At 40.3% G+C, this 21,417-nt stretch overlaps 1 protein-coding gene and 1 long non-coding RNA gene across 13 annotated transcripts in view; one reads left to right on the forward strand and one right to left on the reverse strand.

Annotated features, from left to right (window-relative positions):
* spata13 (spermatogenesis associated 13) overlaps positions 1–21,417 on the reverse strand; it is a 199,631-nt gene that overhangs the window by 12,970 nt on the left and 165,244 nt on the right. For 11 of the 12 annotated variants that reach the window (XM_062974647.1, XM_062974649.1, XM_062974650.1 and 8 more), the window contains 5 exons: positions 9,531–9,667; positions 9,037–9,216; positions 5,692–5,877; positions 3,598–3,777; positions 2,957–3,189 (listed from right to left, as the gene is read on the reverse strand). In XM_062974647.1, coding sequence (XP_062830717.1) covers positions 2,957–3,189; positions 3,598–3,777; positions 5,692–5,877; positions 9,037–9,216; positions 9,531–9,667 — 916 coding nt within the window. Of the gene's footprint in view, positions 1–2,956; positions 3,190–3,597; positions 3,778–5,691; positions 5,878–9,036; positions 9,217–9,530; positions 9,668–13,551; positions 13,779–21,417 lie in introns of those variants that run through there. The other variant, XM_008108019.3, reaches the window with a different exon arrangement.
* On the forward strand, positions 5,827–9,416 carry LOC134297371 (uncharacterized). The gene is made up of 2 exons (XR_010004087.1): positions 5,827–5,961; positions 8,918–9,416. It is a non-coding gene; the product is annotated as an uncharacterized LOC134297371 (long non-coding RNA).

The following is a 21,417-nucleotide window of genomic DNA, read 5'->3' on the forward strand; positions in this document are numbered from 1 at the left end:
GTAATGAACCCCACCAATGACACATATGGAGCAAACTTGCCACACATGCCCAACATATCCAACTTCAAATACTGATGGAGTTTGAGGAGGTTAACCTGGCATGATGTGAGTTGTAGTTCACCCAAAACCTGCTGCATTTAATTTAAAAAATGTCTGTTTCAAATAACCCGGACAATGTCGGGTACCCATGCTAGTAATAAATAAAATAGAAGATTGCATGCAGTTGATCACATCTGCCTGCAGTCTGACAGTAGGAAGATGTGTAAACAAGAACATCAATATTGTAACAAGTATCAGTATTCCAAATTAGATTTTCATGAATAGGACACAAAGTTTGGTTGTTATCTGGGGGTAGGTGGCAGTACATTTTTATTATACTAGTATCTAAATATATACATGCTGCAAAAAAGTACTAAGTACTTTAATAACACACATAGCTTGTCATGTTCTGTTCTCTCTCCCCACCCCACCCCCACTCTTTTGGCTTTTTGTGCAATTCAGTGGATAATTTTATAGCAGAGAAAAATTGTGCTATAGTTTCATTCACATGCTCAGAAAGACAGAGAGCCATGGGGAAGATGGGGACGGGAGTCTATTTCTGCTGCTGCTAATCTGAGATGCTCACGCTGAGCAGACACAATTGCTCAAACAGCAGTCCTTTTGTATAAGCAAAGAGCACCACTGAACAGTTTAAATGAAGGGGAAACCCTGGCCTTTTCTACACAAAGCAAAGACAGTTCTTTTCATTGCCATTTCTAAGACAGAGCTTAGCAAATACCGAAGAAGAAAACTGGAGAGGAAGGAAACAGGCAACAAAGCAGCTCCCACACCCACAAAAGACCTGCTCGGTTGAATCGTGAACAATGCTGGGGGGCTGGAGAGGGAAAACAGAACTACGAGGAGCGGGATTATTGTACTGAAAGAAAATGTGGCATCAGCAGTGTAACTTCCTGACTTGGTTGGGTATATTAACCACAACATTAAGGATTCAGAACCTTAACTGAGTCAGTGTGTGAACTGAACACTTCTACATCAAGAATTGTGCTAGGACCCTTGACAAAAGAAGATTTGGCCGATCAAGATGTAGCTGAAAATTGATTTGGAATCAGAACAGGCTTTCCTGATGGTCCCAATTTGGAGGTGAATGTAAGGGGCACCACTGACCTGATTAAAACAAGCCAAGCTGGTGCAGTCCTCTCAAGGGACTCAGTCTCATTTAAATGCATAGAAGTGATCACTTATTTCAAAAGCACTTGAAAATGTAACTATTACATGAGCAGAAAGGTTTTGACATAGTGCTTTCACAAACACAATCTTACATGTTCCCAGTGGGGTGATAAACCATCTCAGTAAATACAGCTTCCATTTATGCTACAATTTGCTACACAACATGAATGCTCCAGGATGGAACAGGGGGAAAAAGGAAAGAAATTCACCATCATTGTCTGTGGACACAGACAACTGGCTCCAAACAATGCAGAGCTTGCATTTCTCTCTCATTCATTTATAAAGCTGCTGTAGATTATGTCATATTGTTTGCCCATGCAGTCTAATATTATTTACTCTAGCTGGATGTGACTCTCCAGATGTCCGGAATAGAAAGATTTCCAATTTTCACAGAATCATAGAATTATAGAGTTGGAAGAGATCTTGTGGACCATCAAGTCCAACCCCCTGCCGAGAAGCAGGAAAATCTCATTCAAAGCACCCCCAACAGATGGCCATCCAGCCTCTGTTTAAAAGCCTTCAAAGAAGGAGCCTCCACCACACTCCAGGGCAGAGAGTTTCACTGCTGAACAGCTCTAAGTGAGGAAGTTCTTCCTAATGTACAAGAGGAATCTCCTTTCCTGTAGTTTGAAACCATTGTTCCACATCCTAATCTCCAGGGCAACAGAAAACAAGCTTTCTCCTCCTCCCATGACTTCCCCTCACATAGTTATACATGGCCATCATGTCTCTTCTCAGATAGCTAAGTAACAGATAGCTAGCTAGTGGTTGGAAGTAACAAGGACTGAATTGAGGACCTTTTCCTTGAAAAGCATGTGTTCCACCAGTGAAAGCACTCCCATAGATTTCCCTAGATTTTCATAGATTTTTGTCTTCACAGAAACTTTGTATGGCAACTAAAAGGCACCGGCTGGCCATCTAGAAGCTTTGTCATTGGCTAAGAGTTAAACCTAGGCCTCTTAACTGCATGGACATATTGATATGGGCATTATAACCTAGACTCACTCTGAGTTTGCTCTGGCATGTAGTTTCTCCACTTGTGATACGTGTCATCAGTTGAACTGTGTGAGTTGAATTTACCCCTGCATTAGGGGATGCTCTGGGGTTTGCCCAAAACACCAGAGTAACCCTGCAGATTTAGCAGAGTATGGACGATTTAGCAGAGTATGGATAGCAGAACAGAATCTAATTTGGATTGGCTCATTGCCCACATGGGGCATAGATTCCATCCCTTTCATCAGTACAGGGAAAAGGGTAGAGATCATGCCTGTGTCATTGCCATTGCTTCTCCCAGCTGGCCACAGAGCTCAGTGTGAGCTCCTGTACGTCATGACCTGACATCAATAGGGACATCAACGTGACCAGAAAAAAAATGGTGAGATTGCATCCCTCCTTCATCTTGTTTCTGCTTTTGATAATGCCAGCATCAGGTACTAGAGCGGGCTAGGCACTCACATGGAGTTCTGCGATCAGTTGGGATCACTGACGACCACACTGATGGTAAGACAATGGTTCTATGAAATTGATATGGTCTTGGCCATCTCTTTCATAGCTGAAAAAGTCTGTTCCTAGGCACTTCACCTCATGTATCTCTGAAGGTTTATACTACCAACATCTTAGTTTCAAAGGTGCTAATCATACAGATTCAGATGGTTATGTCTTTGAAAAGTTATGGTGGATGAATCTGGAAATGTCACCATTAAAAATATATACAAATTATTTGCCTTACCTGTGTTCCTGAGTGGTATATTTAAGTAATTCTGCCAGTTGCAGCGGGTATTTGCAGATTTTCTGAACAGGTGTGAGCAGAAAACCATCAATGGCAATGTCAATCATTTGCTGCAGTAGGCGGCAAGCCTCAAAGAAGTGGCGGTACTTGCCCTGTTTCATCAGGTTGGAGAGTTCAATGCAGGCACTGGGATGATTGTTGCAATACTCGGAGTATATGGCAAAACCTTCTTGCTAAATTAAAAAGAATAACATATTTTATCGATACAGCTAAACAGTTTGTTTTTTCAGGTATCAAAATATATTAAAAACTCATGCTTTCTGATATACAGGGGTAATAGAGACACATGTGATTGTAGCCCTACATGTAACTGTAGCTTGCTTGCTTACATGTAGGGTGAAATTTTGGGCAAGCACATAAACCTTGTTCTAGACTTCAGTACACATTGCGAAACAAGCTTGACATTTTCTGTTGTCTCACAAATGTGTAAGACTCTTTGTTACCTCATTCAGCTCCATGTATTCACAGCATAGCATACAGATTTTTGCACCTAACATATAAAGGATTGGGAATGCTTTAACATTTGGCTTGTATGCATTACAGTTATAGATCACATTCCTGCAACAGAATTATCAACTCACATGTTGAAGAAAGCAGGCTCCTATTTCACTTAAGTGGGGCTCTTCTTTGTTGTACTGCTTTTCTAGATCTTTTAAGAATTTTCTTTGGAATTTGTAAATGTCTTCGATATTTCCAAATATTGTGTTTAGCTGGGCTGCAGTGAACATGCCGGTATGTTTACGACATTGCCGAATGTACCCCTAGAAATGATACGAACAAGGATCTTAATATTTGTTAAAACAGATGAAGGAAATGAAAGCACTAAACATTAAAACATCAAGATTACTTTTCTTTTTCTTTGCAAAATATCAAGTTACATAGTTTAAATTCTAATTCACTGTAGAACCAATGCGAAAAGGAGCCCGGAATGCCAGCTCATATACAAATTATACACGGCTGTCATAATTTTTGTTGCTTACTTTGAGTAAAAAATATTTGCCCTGTGGAAATAGATGGATAGCAAACTAAACTTATAAGCAGGACAGTTGCACTGCATTTCCTAAATAATATTACCCAATAAAGTACTATGTTAGTTAACACCACAGCTGATTAGAGAAATGCAGTTGTGCTCTGAGCCTCCCTTTGTTCTCAGATAATATTTTCTTTCCTTTTTCTTTTTTTGACATTTCAACCTAACTTTATCTTAATGGGTGTATATACAGGTCCTGATCTTGGAAACAATTGATCAAAAGGAGACGTTCACACCAAAGGTCTTTACAGACAATTCAAATGTGCAAAAAGACAAGAGTACATGGAAGTGTCCTTCTGGACTTTAACATTTTGGACAATTGAAGATAGGGAAATTATATGGCTCCCCTATATAAACACATCTTCTCTGCACACAGTAGCTAGGGAGAGTATTGGACCTTCTCCCACCCCCAGGACACAGTTGATAATTGTCCCCACAAAGACAGTCCTAAATAATCTTCTGCCTTCCTGCTTTTGCAGCTTTATTAAAAATATACAATATTCCTCCATTATCCTTAACTTGCTTCAAAAGCTGTGAACTTAGTTCAAAGTGCAAAAAATCATATGCATTCAACTTAATAAACATGGGGGAGAAAACTGGCAGAAGAAATCTTGTCCGTTCCTGCTGACTCAGCCAACAACAAATTGCTGCAGCATCTCTCAGATTGTGTATGTGTTCTCATTTATATGTTTTGTCAACTTGGCCACTTTCTGATTTTGTTTGGTGGCATATGTCCTTGTTTTCATTACTGAAATGTGGGAGGGTATACAAAAAAGGGCCAGATGCCAAGACAAAACATCAATCAGAAGTGGGCATTAACAATGTAAATTTAGAGTGTCAGGACAGATCCAGATCCAATTAAGTCAGATTCTCGATTACTTTAGAAAAAAAATATGTAGTAATCACAAAATACCTGTACTATGGCATTTTATGAGGGGAAAATCTATTATTGGATGCCTTGAGCAAAACACGACTAGCTAAACAAATGGCTAAAGCAGTTAAGCCAAGATAACTAAACTGAGATTGTCACAGTTTGGCCAGATTATGAGAAGAGAGAACTCACTAGAAAGAAAGAAAAAACCCAAAAACACATGGCAAGGTAGAAAGCAGTTGGAAAAGAGCATTTCATATGAATAGACTCATCCAAGGAGGCCATGGCCCTGAGTTTGCAAAATCTGGATAGGGCTGCTGATGACAAGGTGACGTTGAGGCCTCTCATTCATTGACTCGCTGTAGGCAATAGCTGATTTGATAGCAGCAAACAACAGCAGCAGTGATTGTCCATCCCACTAAGTCTGGTTTCTCTACCTTTCTGTTACTTTCACCTTTCCAATTGTCAGTCTTTTCTCTCACCGCCTTTTGTTCTTCCTTCATCCCTCATTCCATTTGATCTTTCTGCTTTTTCTATTTCCTTCATCTTGTTTCTGAGTATTGCTTTGCCTCTTCCAGATTCACCAAATGATGCTCATTTCTCTCCACCTGCCTTCTCCATCTGACAAATAGGTGGTCCTCAAAGGCAACAGAAGGCTCACATTGAACACCAGCCAAGGGGCAAAGATGGGTGAGGAGTCCATCTGACCACATATTCCTCACTCCAAGACAAAGCTAGACCTTTCCTGTAACAATAAAGAGCTTTATAGCTTACTTCACAGATGTCCTTGAGGTGTTTGATGTAGATTCGTTCTGTATTCATTATTTCCCGAATAACATTTGTTCTCATCTGATCCTTGTTTTCTGCCATTTTTTGACGGTGTTTCCCAGGTTCTGCATTTGGCTCTTCATCTTGGAGGCTGCCACAGTTTTCTGCAAGTTCTTCCTGGTTGACTCGAAGCTGGAATAATAAAAAAATAAAAACAACATGAACTGAAGTGCAGACAACATTGGAAATACAAAATTAGTTGTTACTAAAAGAAAGGTATTTATCATTTTTTAAAAATATACATTGGATACTGCACACTGTGGCTTCAAGCCCCAGATAGGTGGGGTGAGTGGGATCAAAGGTAGGGGTTAATTGGAATGCTACTCTAGGGAAGAAACTCTCAGATAGTAGCCACACTCAGAAGCTACTTTTTAAAACTATACCTCCTAAATGAACCAAGTGTTTGTGAAGCTGAAGATAATGGGAAGGTGATGAGAACCTAGACAGCCGCAGCCAGTCTGAAGAAGCAATATTAAACTATATAAATAGAGACAATCTGATTTGGGCTAAGCCAGTCTCCTATGTTTTCTATACATACTGGAGTTTCATCTCTACTAAATTAACTGGAATGTAACACTGTTCACCAGTAGGAAATAAACCGATGACTTCGTAAGACATCCAGGTGCCATGATCTCAAGCCATTTAGTGATTTAGATGTGTTTACTAGAACTTGAATTCAGACTGGAGGCATATTGACAGCCAGCCAGTTAATTTAAAACTGGTATTATATGGTTTCTATAGAATGTTCTGATCAGTAATCAAGTGGCTCATTTTGTACTAATTGTAGCTTCCAGGTTGTCTCTAAGAACTGCTTCATATAAACACATTATAGTAGTCTAATTGGATAGTTACTGGATAGCACATAATACTATCACCAGATTATTTCTGCCCAGGAAAAGCTATAGCCAGCAGAGCCCCTGAAGCTGGTCTCAAGGACTCAGTCTATCAGCATCCAGAGACAGAGATGGATCCAGAAGTATTCCCAAGCTATGTTCTTGTTCCCTTAGGAGGAATACAAGCTCCACCCAGAGAAGATCATTTCTCCAATTCTCAATTGCCATCAATCTACAGAGTCTCTTATCTTGCTGAGATGCATCTTCGGTTTGCTGGCTGTCATCCAGCCCATAACAGCATCTGGGCACTGAACGGTCCCAACCGATTCCAATAACAAGGAGAAGTGGAGCTGAATATTATGAACATACTAACGCTACCCAACCTCCAAACTCTTAATAACCTCATCAATGGCTTGAATTTGAACAGCAGGAGAAACAGGAATGCCCAGTGCAATTCTCTGGAACTAGCCCAGGAGATAGAAGGAGAATCACCACACTACAGTGCCTTGTAGCCCAACCCACAGAAACAGACCCATAGATCACCATGGTCAATGGTGTGGACAGCTGCTGAGAGAGCCAGGAAGATCCTAATAGAACCTTATTACATAAATGTGCAAGTGAAATAGTTTTCATGTAGATACCAATCTTTAAAACCCTTTCTTAAGAAACCCAACCCCTTTTATACAGTGTCATTCATTTTAAACACAACTACTGTATTAATATTTAGAAAATTCATCTCTTTGTCCAGTGCAAGGTTAATGAGATTAGATATTTAAAGTAAATCCTTTAAAAATGAGCATTAAAGAGATCTCTTTGAAACAAATAAAATAAAAAGTGGCCAAAAAGCAGTTTCTAATTAAAATCAACCAACCTTTAAGAGAAAACCTTTCAAATCTTTATACTGACAGGTTAGTCTTTGCTATAGGCTTTTAAAAGTGATTAATTATGTATGCAATTAAATTTAAAAAACCCCCAAAGATTCAGCAACTTGGAATGCTTAGTATCCTTGGGTGTTTGACTGGCATGGACACATTTCAAAAGACTTGGAAGATTTTTTTTGGTTAACTTCCTTTAATGGTCATTGTAAGAGCAGTGCAATTTACTAATTGGTCCTCAGGCTGCAAAGCATTCATGAATGCAGAACACTTTTTGGAACGACACAATACACTTGTTAATGCAGCAACGCTGATAAGTGTTCAATATATAGTTCAATTATTCCTGCAAAAATAATGATGGCTTCCAAATTGGACAGCCTTAAAAAGAGGACTAGATATATTGGTGAGAGATGGGGCTATCAGTGGCTACTAGTTCTTTTGGATACCACATCTACTGGTATATAAGTCAATCTCCTTTATACATGAGCACATACAGCCAGGCCTGTAGCGAGGGGGCGGTTTTAGGGGTTCAACCCCCCCCCCCCGAAATTTTTCAGGTTATAAAAAAAACCTGGTTTACTCATGAATTTTAACTGGTTAACCAAATCCCCATGCTAAGTCTATGAGACAGAAAACATTAAGAGTCCCTCCAGGCACTATCTCAAGCAGATATTGACAGGTTTGTAGAGGGGAGGGGTGTGTGCTAGGGGTTAAACCCCCCCCCCCAAATTTTCAAAAACCCTCCTGAAATTTTTTTCTGGCTACGGCCCTGCATACAGCATATACATTCACTATAACCCTGTATTTCAGCTGCTGGACAACATGAGCCTGACAGTGAAGCTAAGCTTACAACTTGTTTTGTGAGGTTCTCATAAGCAACTGGTTGATAACTTTTGTTATCAAATGTTGGAGTAAGTAAGCCTTTTTTCTAATTAAGCAGGGTTTTTTAATGGTCAAAAATTGGGCAATTAACTGAAGATTTTACAGGACACATTCAGGAAGGGCGATACCAGTGTGAATCCACTGACTCATAGCCTTTTCCCCTTCTCTTACTTTTTATTCCCCTTCTTCTTACAGAAACAGAAGTAAAATTTACCCTCACACATCTTAAAAACAGTTGTGCAGCTTCATCCTGTGCTTAACTATGTAGATTTCTCCCAAGGGTGTGCACACATGCGTAATATCCCATTCAAGAGAGACATGGCAAAGTTTAGAGGAAGGGAAGAATATTAGCAAAGGGTTCACAGAGACTAATTGAAACTGAATAACTCTTACTACAAAATTAATTTTTTAAATTATACTGGATGAACTAACTAATGGATTCCATTGCTTTATAAATGTTGTCAATAGAGTATGTTTTTTCTTAGTGTCTTCTTCTGAGCTCTGAAATAATAATGCAGTGTACTTATATGAAGGACAGCTATACAGAAATCTAAAAGTACACAATTTCGACCTTGATACCAGGTGGGGCAAACTCCAGCCAACAATCTGCTACCATGTCAATGTTAGAGTGGGAAGAAAAGCCATACAGCGAGGAAGAGCACAACACTGTGCAAAAGGTATAAACATCTTGCTTTACTCACCCTGACAAAACTAGCCGGAAACCAGGCTTCCTTGTCCTCATTTCTTCCCCACCACCAGTCCTTGTTTGAAGCTTCAAGGACTTGGATGACATCCCCAGCTTTGAAGGCTAATTCCTGGTCATCCATGGTCACGTGATCCCAGAGTGCCTCTGCATACACCATGCTCCCATCGCTTATCAACTGAAACATAAATATTCAGTGAAGAGCAACGATTTTGTTGGGATGGCCAAAGACAAATGCATGAAATAGCTATCTGCAGATGAAAGCAGCAGATGCAGAAAATAGAGATATTGTGCTAATTAAACCTGTCTACAGAGATATCTTCCTCTCAACATGACAAATAATTTAGAAGTTGTCAATAAAAGAATTATGCATTTTGATCTGACCTATGGGTAAGTTGATTATGAATTCACAAATCTGATAGTTTCTCAGTGAAGTTTAAACTCTATCAAGTTAGCAGGCAAGATTCACACACAACTCCTCTTTTTAATTACCTCGTTGATGGCTAGCTGTTCTCCTCCAGGCTGCAAATACCTCGGGGTGGCTTGGCAGAGCTCCTCATAGCTGTAATCTTCCTCACTACCGTTGTCATCCCCTAAGGCAGAAGACTCAGTCCCACCATCTACAGCACCTGGCATGGAAGTGAAATGTTGAGTCATGAGGGTATAATCAAAGTCAGTATCGTAATTTTTGGCAGGGGAGGGGGGTAATTCATATTAAATAGGCATGGAATTCTGATCTTCCCATTATTTTAATTACGTGCATGAAGTACAAAAAGACTCATGGAAGAAAGAGGACAGGGAGAATCCTGAATCAATATTATCGTAAGAGCCAGTGTACACATTATGCCAAATGGATACAACCTAAAAATACTGCAGTATTGTGTGTTCATGCCCAGTCTTACCTTTTTCTAGAACACTCAATTCCATTTTCTCCTCTCTCTCAATTCAATCAGCAGTGTGTTCCCAATGAGCATAGTCTTCATAGGGCTGTTTTGGAGTTTTATCTGCTTTAGGGGTTTTTCCCCTCCCAAAATGATTTTCTTGTACTTTTGGTACAAACCATGAGATTTCTGTACGTCTCCTTCCTCTTATGTGCTGCCACTAATGTTTTGGCTATACAACATTCCTTGTGCAAAGAACGTGTTTGCTATCTGTATTTTAACTGTACCACTTTTTAAAGCACACAATTTGGAGGAAATAATATTTTTGAATGTTTGCCCAGTGTAAAAGGTCAACAAAAGCTATGCTAAACTAGTCTAGAGCTCTCCCTAATGTGTTTACTATTTGCAGTGATTGTACTGTGTATGGCAAATAGTACCAGAATATTTGTATTATTCCCTGTGAATGTTCATTGTCACTATCAGTACTTTTTACATTTAGTTTTTCTTTGACCTCCCTACAGTCCTTGCCCCAACCACATGTTTTCTTCTGTATGTATACCTAAAATTCTGGATAAAATTCACCTATCTGATGAAGTGGGTCATGGTCCACAAAAAATCCCACATTATAAAAAATGTGTTTGTTAATTTTTCAGATGCCACAGGACTTTCATTTTTACATACAGCACATATATTATATGAAGGGTCACACCGCCAAATATGATCAGATCTGCAATCTGGAGTATATAGTATAATCCAAAATTCTGCCAGCTAGGTCTACTATAGCCTTTCCCATATTAATGTCCTCCAAGTGTGCTGAATAGTAGCTTGCACTATTTCCATCAGCTGCTCTGAGACTTGTGACTCCTAGTTTAACACTTCTATGTGTACACCATTGTCTTAAGTCATCTATGAAAGGCTCATTCAGTCTAGTTTTGGAGGTGGCCATGAAAGAGAAAATCATTTAAATGGTAGTTCCCCAGCCATGGCCAAATGGCACTAAAGACTTTTTTTGCTATTCTCTCTGGCATTTTAAAATTAATGTAATACATGGCAATTTTAGCTCCTATATTTACTGGGGGTTTTTTTACTCCTATAGTTGGTATTACATTCTACTGTACCATTACAATAATGTTTTCATTAGGTTAGATTTTTTTAAAAGATTTAAAGCTGGATTTTAAAACTATTATTATTCTGTTTTAATTGATATTCTTATTATATTTAGGGAACTTGTTTTATATTTGTCTAACAAATGTAATTAACAAACACATTGTCTAACCATTAGAAAGCCTTCCTACACAAAATGTGTTTGTAGAAAAACAAAGAGAAAACAAGAAAGGATAATGTGGTATAGTGATTAGTGAATTTGGAACTATCACATGCACTGATAGAAGCAATGAGAACTGAAGCAAGGGAACCAATTAGACAAATTTTAAAAATACCTCCTTGTAGGAGCGGTTTGAAGGATCATCTGTGAATGAGATTCTTCCAAAACCCAGGGAATTCAAGGAATAATCTCATGTAAAGTACTTATCAAATGAATTTCTTGGTTCTAAGATTGCTTTGCAAACCATTTTTGAATGTTGAGATATTGCAGGAAAAGTTGAGAGAGTTTCATATTCAGTTCAGCAATAACATACAAACTCAAATCAAGGTAGAATGCTCATACTAAGCATCCTTAAGGAAAATGTCTTGCAAACAATATAGATAATAGGCATCATATAAAAGTGATAGCAAGAAGAATTTCAAGACTGGATGATTCAACTTTAGAGGCTGGAAAAAGATGGTAACCTTCTGATGTTGCATCATAGCGTAGCTGAATCTCATCTCACATTATGTGCAAGTTGGGTAATTCCAAAAGGAAGCACCCCCACTTTTTTTCTTTCATGTCATTATGAGCAAGTACAATCTCACTTGTTAGGCAATGGGTGAACAACCCTTACTACAGAGGCCAGAAGTGCTAAGGTCAACGGAAATACAAGGCAGGCCGCCTGGGACACAGGGCAGGAGAGCCTACCATCCTGGTTGAACCTAGGATCTAGACTTTTCCCCGCAGGATTCTTTTTGACCTGACAAATTTTTACGTGATCCCGAATATATAGGCATACAACATAGGTATAAAAATCAAACATTTACTGATAACAAACCAGCATTTGCAAAACTTGCTGAATAGGCTGATTTTCCTTTTTATGACGTATAGTTGAAGCAACTTCTACAAAGTCCACTGTAAACACCGCATAGTAGATTAATGCAAATTGTCTAAAAATGCCACAAACTTTTACCGTTGCCAAATTTTTCAGGACTCCAACATTGAGATACGGCAGTGGCTCTCAACCTGTAGGTCCCCAGATGTTTTGACCTACAACTCCCAGAAATTCCAGCCAGCCTACCAGCTGTTATGTTTTCTGGGAGTTGAAGGCCAAAACATCTGGGGACCCACAGGTTGAGAACCACTGAGATACAGGGATCCCATTTGGGGTTAGGATCAACAGTTTAAGAAGTAGTGATCTAGAGCTTCAATTGTGCCTCGTAATTGGAGCTGCACAGCTACTGGCTCCCCAACTCAATGGTGGAGAAGGAAAATCGTACCAAGCTCGGTGTGGTGACAATGTCTTCAACATCCGCAAACATTAGCTACTAAGTTTTCATGACAATACAAGCATTTATATTTGTTCTGCTTTTTTTGGTCTGAATTCTAACCTTTCTCATGCTTTTTGTATTATTGGAGACATTTTAGAGATGAAATGTGAAAGCCACACCAAAGTGCAGAAAAGCTCAGTGTGGTGGCAACGTCTCATACTTTGGACCTCTCCAAACGTTACTCACTAGGTTCCCATGACATTCTGTACAGCATGACAAAAGTGCCACATACAACCATTTATCTCTTTCCCATTTTCACTGTTCTGAGTTCTAACCTTACCAAGGTTTTCTGTATCATGTGAGACATATTTTAAGAGAGGAAATAAGAACCTGTCTGAAACATGGTTTCTTAGTGGATTTGATTCCTCCGAAGACCAACTCTGTATATACTGTCACTCAGCCTAACACTGGGGTATTAACACTTTAACTTCAAATTTGATTTAGAAAGTATTAATCTCTATCCTAATAACTTACAACATAAGAAACATCCCTGAAATGTGGTATTATCAATCAAAATGGAAGTTGATAAGCTTAGAAAATTGCAGTATAGACACACACAGTGAAAGGTCACTTAGATATAGATTTACAAATTGCTCCTAAACTAGCAGTGCAGTTGGAATATCTCATCTCCTTTGTTTTATACAGTCATGTATTGTGAATATTAATGCACAAATATTATACACAAGTATTCTAAAAGAGTCACAAAGAGCTGACTGTTTTTTTTGCTCTCTGTAGCCATGTCTCTATTGTTTACTGCCAGGAATAAATACACAGACATGAATAGGCAATTCCTATCTCTCTAATGGAATGTCAAAGCTAAAAACAAAACAAAGTCCAACTCAGAATTGTTTTTTTCACAACGTTATGTTGCCGAGATCTGTAAGTTTTACTAGTGCAAGCGTTATTTAAATATCAAGTCAAACCCCATGACTATAACCGTTTCAAATGCAAACATCACAGAGAATAAATGGAGTTCATCTCCTACATAAACATACCTATCTGAAGGCTCTCCAGACTCCAAAAGCGGACCATTTCCCCTCTGGCTACCATCCTGCCGTCCAGAAATAAACGATATACCAGGTAGAATTAGGTTTCTAATAGGTAAGGATTAGCCCTTTAAATAAAAAATCACTGTGGACCAGGGAGGCTAAAAGCTACTGGAAATGCAGAAATAGCTTATTCATTGCTTTGAGCTTCTGTTTGTGCATTTCAGGCCAGAGACTACTTTGAAACTGACAGCTCACTCCCTGTACAGCGCAGGCTGTGAGTTTAGTGCCTTCAGTGACATCATGGGGGACCCTTAGGGAGGAAGTTACCAGGCACACAGAAAGTGCTCATCCACATAATGCATGCACACAGAGGTCTAATGCCTTACAGATTTATTATTGCAATTCTGAGTAAGAATGCCACTGTCTATTCAGATGTATCTATTTTTCTTTTGTTCAATCCAGAGGAAAAGGTTGTACTGGGTTTCTTCTCTCCATTACATGCTTAAAAATGAATGACTTGGTGCAAGCTGTGTTGCAACCACATTATTTCAGACTGTAAGTGGCAAACGGCAGTTTTAAATATTAAATATAGAAGGCTACAGATTTTCAGCAAAGTGGATTGTAACTGTCTCTGTGTGTTCCTGTTAATCACGGTTCAGTGATGACGTTAACCTGGATCTTCCAGTTCAAGACTTTTAATGACATCATCACCGAACTCTCCAAAAGTGTGTCAATACTGCAGAATCATTGCAGCTTGGCTGCACTCTAGCTTTCACTTTTTGAAATTTTGGGATCTGTAGTTTGGGGAGGTACTTAGAATTTTCTGCTCAAAAGTTCTTGTCAACTCCCCTAAAATATGTCTCTATACTTTTCTAGCAGAATCTCTAATGTGTTATCAGACTGCAAATACCACAATTCTAAAGGATAGAGCCACAGCAGTTATAGTACCGTGTTTCATTGAAAATAAGACATACCCATAAAATAAGCTTTAGCAGGATTTCTAAGCATTTGTGCAATATAAGCCATACCCTGAAAATAAGATATAGTGATAGGCAGACAGTAAAGAAGACAACCACCCTTCCTTCTGCCATAGCGCAAGGCACTCCAAAGTCTCCCAAATGGACGGAGCAGGAGCAGTGGCAAGCCCCGGAAAGGGGAAACACTACAAGAAGGCGAAGGACCTGTTCAGGCTTTATCCCCCAGACAGCACAACTGCAGGGCTCCTCCTCGGCACTCTTGCTGCAGGAGGAAGATGTTGGAGTGCTACTCGCTGGGCCGCCTCTCTTGCTGTCACAGGGCTTGGGCGCCACAGCGTTTCCTCCTTCGCAGGAGCAGCAGCCCCCTCCAGATGGAGGTAGGCATCTGGCCATCACGCCATCTGAACACTTGAGTACTGGTCATAGATATAAAAATAAGACATCCACTGAAAATAAGCCATAGTGTGTCTTCTTGAGGAAAAAATATATAAGACAGTGTCTTATTTTTGGGGAAACATAGCAGTATCAACTGTATGGTCTGGATGCATGCCTGGTCTGCCTTTACTGTGGCTCAATCCTTCCTGTTTTAGATCATGCATGTTATTATATATGAGTTTCAGGACTCAAGAGACACATTCAGATAGTGATAAAATTATATCATCAACACTAGTAATGTTGGTGAGAGGAAAACACCGTGTTCAAGCAATCATTTTAACAACTAACGTAATTAACTGAAAATCACTGGGATTTTGCTGTAGGGATGTGAATTGTATATAATTGGGAGAACTTATAGAACACTAGCTGTGCCCGGCCACGTGTTGCTGTGGCGAAGTATGGTGGTAAGGGAAATAAAGTATTGAAGAATTGGTGGTAGTTAAGGTAAAGGGTAAAGGTTTTCCCGTGACATTAAATCCAGTCGTGTCTGATTCTGGGGGTTGGTGCTCATCTCCATTTCTAAGCCGAAGAGCTGGCATTGTCCGTAGACTCCTCCAAGTAGAGGCATGGATGAGGGGTTGTGCTGCCAAATTTAGTGTTTCTGGGATGTGTAGTTTTGTTGTTTTGTTCAAGGCCGAAATTTCATTACCCTTTTATATATATATAGATTTCAAGCATTGGTGTTCACTAAAATATGTATTTTGTAGCCTGCTCCTTTGTGACATGGAATTATGAGAAAGCAAAAAGCTGGACAAGATGTCCCTTCAGGGCTCTCTTGGCTACAGAATCAGTAAAAAAATATATACTGTGCATAGTAACAGAAAAATAAAAATGTACAGAAAGGAGGAATAAAATATCATACTGGACAATAAAATCAAGAGTAGTTTAAAACAGAAATGTCAATGCTTAGACTTTTTTTTTTATTTAGACTTGGCATTAATAAATTACAAGAGGTACCAGGTGAGCTTTACTGTGTGGAGAGCATTTCAAAGGCAGAGTGCCATAATGGAGAAAACCTCATTCAAGAAGGCATCTGCCCCAACTGAAGAAATAACTTGTTTGAAACACTTCGCAACCAATTGCACAACTCTTCTAAGGACTGAATGGGAACGAAGTGGGGAAAGAATGTGGCTTTGCTCCAGTACCCAGACAGAAAAAAACTGCACTTCCATCTGTGAAATCAGTCTTGGCTGGTCTTTTGAAAGAAGAAATTGGGTTTTCGCAAGCAGTGCTTAAAAGTTTGCACAAAACTTGTGACCCTTCTCTGCTCTGAAAATCTCTTTTCTCTGTGAACACATAAAAACAAACACCATCACTTCAAAGATGTTGCATCTGTGCACATTTAGGCACAGGACTATTTTGATATCCTGTTTATATCCTCATGAGCAATAGCATAACTTCTATGTGGTTAATGAGAAACTATGAGCATGGAAAGAAGTCAGTTGCATCCAAAGCTGAATTTTCAGCATTCCTATGACCGAATAAAGCAACGACCTTGCCAGACTTTATCACATCAAAACCTAAACTATTTATTTAGAGAACTGGTCCTTAGCATGCAACAATTCCTTCCTCAGCACAGCCACGGTCAGGGTGTTATTTTCCTATGCCCATGACACATAACGTAGAAGTTAGCATCTCTGAATAAGCTTACTCGACAATCTTTCTCCATTTAGGTCAACTTTTAAAAAGCAGTGCTCAAAAAGTTTCAGCTGTTCCAGGCAAAAAGTAAATCCAGTACATGTACTTGAAAAAAAAGCCTGCTGTTTCTTGCAAAGACAATACAACTAGTTATGCTGGTTCTTTAATTGGGACATTTCCTTCTCCTAACTCGCCTTGTACTACTGACTTGATCAAAAGACCCTTGAGGCCCCTGCCGCGTGTAAAGAGTTTCAAAACACCCACAGAAACCATGTGATTTCCTGGTTGCTGCTGGCTCAACGGGAAAATGAGAAGCCGACACTGCACTGCACTGCAATCGCCATACTTGCAAGAAATTGTATTTTACTATCTTTTGAAAATGGCTGGCAGAGCTTGGAAATGTTATTTTTTAAAGAGAACAGCTCCCAGCTGGCATGGACAATGGCATGAGCAGAGAGAAGAACCATGCATGATCAAAATGGGAATTCACCACTTTAATCTTTCACACAATCAGTAGTTCAGTACATTTATGAAGCAAACCATAAAGGAAACAACTCTCTTCGAGTTGTTCCCAGAAGCTGATATTCAGAAGGCTACACTTGCTGCATTTGGAGGTTCCATTATCAAGACTCCTGATAAACCTCTCCTCACTGAGTCACATCCATCAACCATCTCCAAGCATTTAAAGCAGTGGGTCTTAACCTGGGGCCCCCAGATGTTTTTGGCCTGCAACTCCCAGAAATCCCAGCCAGTTTACCAGCTGTTAGGATTTCTGGGAGTTGAAGGCCAAAACATCTGGGAACCCAGGCTGAGAACCACTGGTCTATAATGTAAAAGATGGCACAGTTTTTTTCTGCTGCTTAGACATTAAGATCAAAACTATTGGACTCAAATTCTAGTTAAGAGTTACAGTGACATCTTCTTCCTGGTAATAGCTGTTTGCTTCCCTTGGAAGGTGATAGGCTCTCTTTCAAAGGAGATTATAATCAGAGATTGGATAGCCATCTCTCAGGGCCTCTGTAAATTTATTTTCCCTGATTTGCCACAGAACTAGACTCAAATGATCTTTCAAACATCTTCTAACTCTATAGGTTTCTATCAGTTTTCTAAAAAACCTTCAAAATTGAGGTGGAGTGAAAGTAAACTGGGATTTACTACTCACTCTCTGAGTAGAGTGGGAAAGGTTTTGGAATGCCTCTTGTTTAGTAGTAGTAATAAAAAAAAGATGCCCACTGCCCACCCACCTCCCAACAGTCTACCGAAACAAGGAATGCTTAAGGGCAGTCAAATGTACCTTGGAAAAAGTTACATTTTAGGCAAAAATTATCAAAATCTCCCAGCCAGCTATCTGAGAATTCTGGGAGTTGCAGTCAAAACATTTTTCTTAGCTCTGGAATGGAGGGAATTAATTAAAGGTAAAGGTAAAGGTTTTCCCTGACGTTAAGTCCAGTCGTGATCGACTCTGGGGTTGGTGCTCATCTCCATTTCTAAGCCAAAGAGCCGGCGTTGTCCATAGACACCTCCAGGTCATGTGGCCGGCATGACTGCATGGAGCGCCGTTACCTTCCCGCTGGAGCGGTACCTATTGATCTACTCACATTTGCATGTTTTCGAACTGCTAGGTTGGCAGGAGCTGGGGCTAACAGCGGGCGCTCATTCCGCTCCCGGGATTTGAACCTGGCACCTTTCGGTCCACAAGTTCAGCAGCTCAGCGCTTTAACACACTGTGCCACCAGGGGCCCTGGGAATTAATTAATGCAGTACAAATGTGGTTGATATTAAAACTTTAGTCTGAGCCTATTCTCACATGCACTGTTACTTACACATTCTACTCCATTTTGGCAAGCTGCTATTTATTACCAGATAAAGTCAAGGTTTCTCATTAAAGCAAATAAACAAACAAATAGACTGTGGGTGTCTGAACAGTACCAGCTTCTAACCAATTTTATGATCATCACAAAACTGAAGAATTTCTTGTAAATACCACTACAGTACTTTAAAATCATTCACAGAGAGAGAGCTATGTGTAAACACAAAACTCAAAAAGTCATCCTCTGAAAAATGCTCAATAGTCATCTGAAATTATTGCCACATTTGCATTTTATCTTTAAAGCAATCCAATGGGATAGGGTAAATGAAGAGCGATGTAAATTCGGGGCCTCGTGGCTGGCTGAGGAATTGAACCCAGGTCTCGAGACACATGTCCAGCTTTGTTTGAACTGCTGGACACACAAACGCACTAGCGAGTTTGATGCAATTGAATCAACTGAGGAACCCTCAATCTAGACCCCTATACAGCACTAATACTTAACAGGGAGATCTGGTGCCAGTCTATGTTTTTCAGCCTACAATATTTCAGAGAACTATGGTGATCGTAAAATCTGGTAACTGTTATGTTTTTGGTTTTTGGAAGAGCAGGATGTTTCGTTTGTTTGTTTGCTCGCTTAAATAATTATATCTTGTCCTTTATCACCAAGTTTCAAGGTGTATATACCATATAAACACTTCCAGTTTAATGCTTCTAGATTGAAACCAGACATAACTGAAACAAGAAAAAAAACCTTATTAAATAGAACAATGGTAGAAACAACTTTAAAAGCTGCAACATTTTAAAACCATGTACTGTATGTATTCACTTTGATGTAAATGTGTCCCTGAAGGTTTTAATAAAAAGTCATGGTTTGGTTTGGAAGCAAATAGACATCATCATTGGAACCAACTGGACCTCCAAGAAGGCGGGCCATCCACAATCAAGACAACTTTCTCCATGCCCTCCCACTTTGTCTTCCCCGCCCCCATTGGTAGAACAAAGAGGATGGCCATTCCTGCAGACATCAGTCCTTACAAAGTTATTATATGGAGAGGTGTTCCTTCAAGGTCCCAAACCATTTAGGACAATAAATGTCATTACTGAGCAGTTCAAATTCAGGTCAGCAGCTAACTGGCCACCAGAGCTCCTTTAAGGCTTGTAAACATGCTGCCTATTTGGGACTCCAGTTTGCTATTATACACAGATTCCAAACCCAAAGAATGGGAGTCAGGAAGGAGGAAAGGCAGCATTCAAGCAAAACTAATAAAAACACATCAATAAATAGTGTAGAAGGTGGCATGGAGAGCTGCAGGAGGAAGGGATGGGTATGTTCTCAGTTCAGAAATTCTGTTCACAAAAACTTACGTTAAATCAGTACCCTCCAAAAGGAAATTACCCACCTTGTACTGTTTTTCTCCGTGTATGCATTTCAGTTTCTATCCCAACCTTTCTATATATTTAGGAACCCAAAGCAGTTTACAACATGCATTCCAATATTATCAAGGCAAAATCATCTCAGCAATTAGTTATTATAACAGCCACAGCAGTAGCATAAGAAGTAAAAAAGTAAAGAAAATAGCAACAGATTAAAATGGCCTCACACTACTTTCTAAAAAGTGTGTTCCATACAATTAACCTATATAGAACACCCAGCCATTCCCAATTACAGTAGAGTTCCAGTTATCCGACTTGTGCTTATCTGAAACAATGTATTATCCGACACGCCGGCTTCTCACCCATCCCCATGGATGTCCGGCGCTTGGAGAGGCCCCCTGTGAGTGGCTGCCTAAAAAAACACTGTTTCTCTAGGCAGAAAGGTTCCAAGCCAAGGGCTTGGCAAAGGAGGGGACGGACTTTTGCACACCGTGCATGGAAGAGCCCCTCCAGGGGGGTGCAGAGGGAAAGGTCAAACTCGAGAGGCACCCTTTGAGCAATGTTTGAAACTTTTCTCTCCGGAGGCAGTGGGCAAGTGCCTCGAGGAAGGCAGGCTCCGAAGGAGAACTCAATGGAAGTTTTATTCTCCCCGCACCTTGCTTGCTCACCTTTGAGTAGTTTGGAGGCTCCCACCAGCTGCTCCGAGGCAGCAGATGGCGGGGGGGGGGGGGGGCTCCATGCGGAAGAGGGTGCGGAGCATGTGAGGAGGCACCAGAGGAAGCCACCACCACTGCACTCATGGCTCATGGCTCCCTAGGAGGATGCGAAGGAGGAGGCGGCAGAGGAGGGGGAGGCAGACCATGAGCGTGGCGGTGGCGGCTTCCTCCCGCGCCTCCTTGCAGCTCCGCATCCTCTTCTGCATGGACATCCCCCTCCTGCCATCCGCTGCCTCGTGGGAGCCTCCAAGCTCCTCAAAGGTGAGCAAGTGAGGCGCGGGGAGAATAAAACTTCCATTGAGTTTGCCTTCGGAGCCTGCCTCCCTCGAGGCACCTGCACACTGCCTCTGGAGAGAGAAGTTTCAAAAGTTGCTCAAAGGGTGCCTCTCGAGTTTGGCTTCCCCCTCTGCATCCCCTGGAGGGGCTCCTCCATGCAAGGTGTGCAAAAGTCCCTTCCCTCCTTGCCAAGCCCCTTGCTTGGATAATAAGGCCTCTCTATTATTCAACAGTTCCGGTTATCTATCATTTGGCCCACCCCTTTATGTCAGATAACCGGAACTCTACTATAAATTGTCGAACTATATTCACTTACAGCTTCCTTCTATTTTTCAAAGTTCCTGATGTCTGTATAACACATAGTAAATTTAACAGGACTTGCAGTTGAATCTACAACTTTCTTTCTCTTCCTTCTCAGAGAATATTGATTAACCTTCCAAGGCCACCCAGCATTAAGCAACAAACTGGCCAAGTAATGAATGCAAGTTTCTCTCATGTCCCCGCATGGAGCTGGAGCTGATAGGGAGAGCTAGTGACACCTTTCATGTCTGATATCTACAAAAACTTTTTTCCATGCATAAAAGGTGTATGAATATGAAACATCAATGTATTTTGTGTTTATACTTGGATACCTTCTCCATTATGT

This window comes from Anolis carolinensis, chromosome 3, assembly GCF_035594765.1.
Source record: "Anolis carolinensis isolate JA03-04 chromosome 3, rAnoCar3.1.pri, whole genome shotgun sequence".
Taxonomy (NCBI): Eukaryota; Metazoa; Chordata; class Lepidosauria; order Squamata; family Dactyloidae; genus Anolis; species Anolis carolinensis.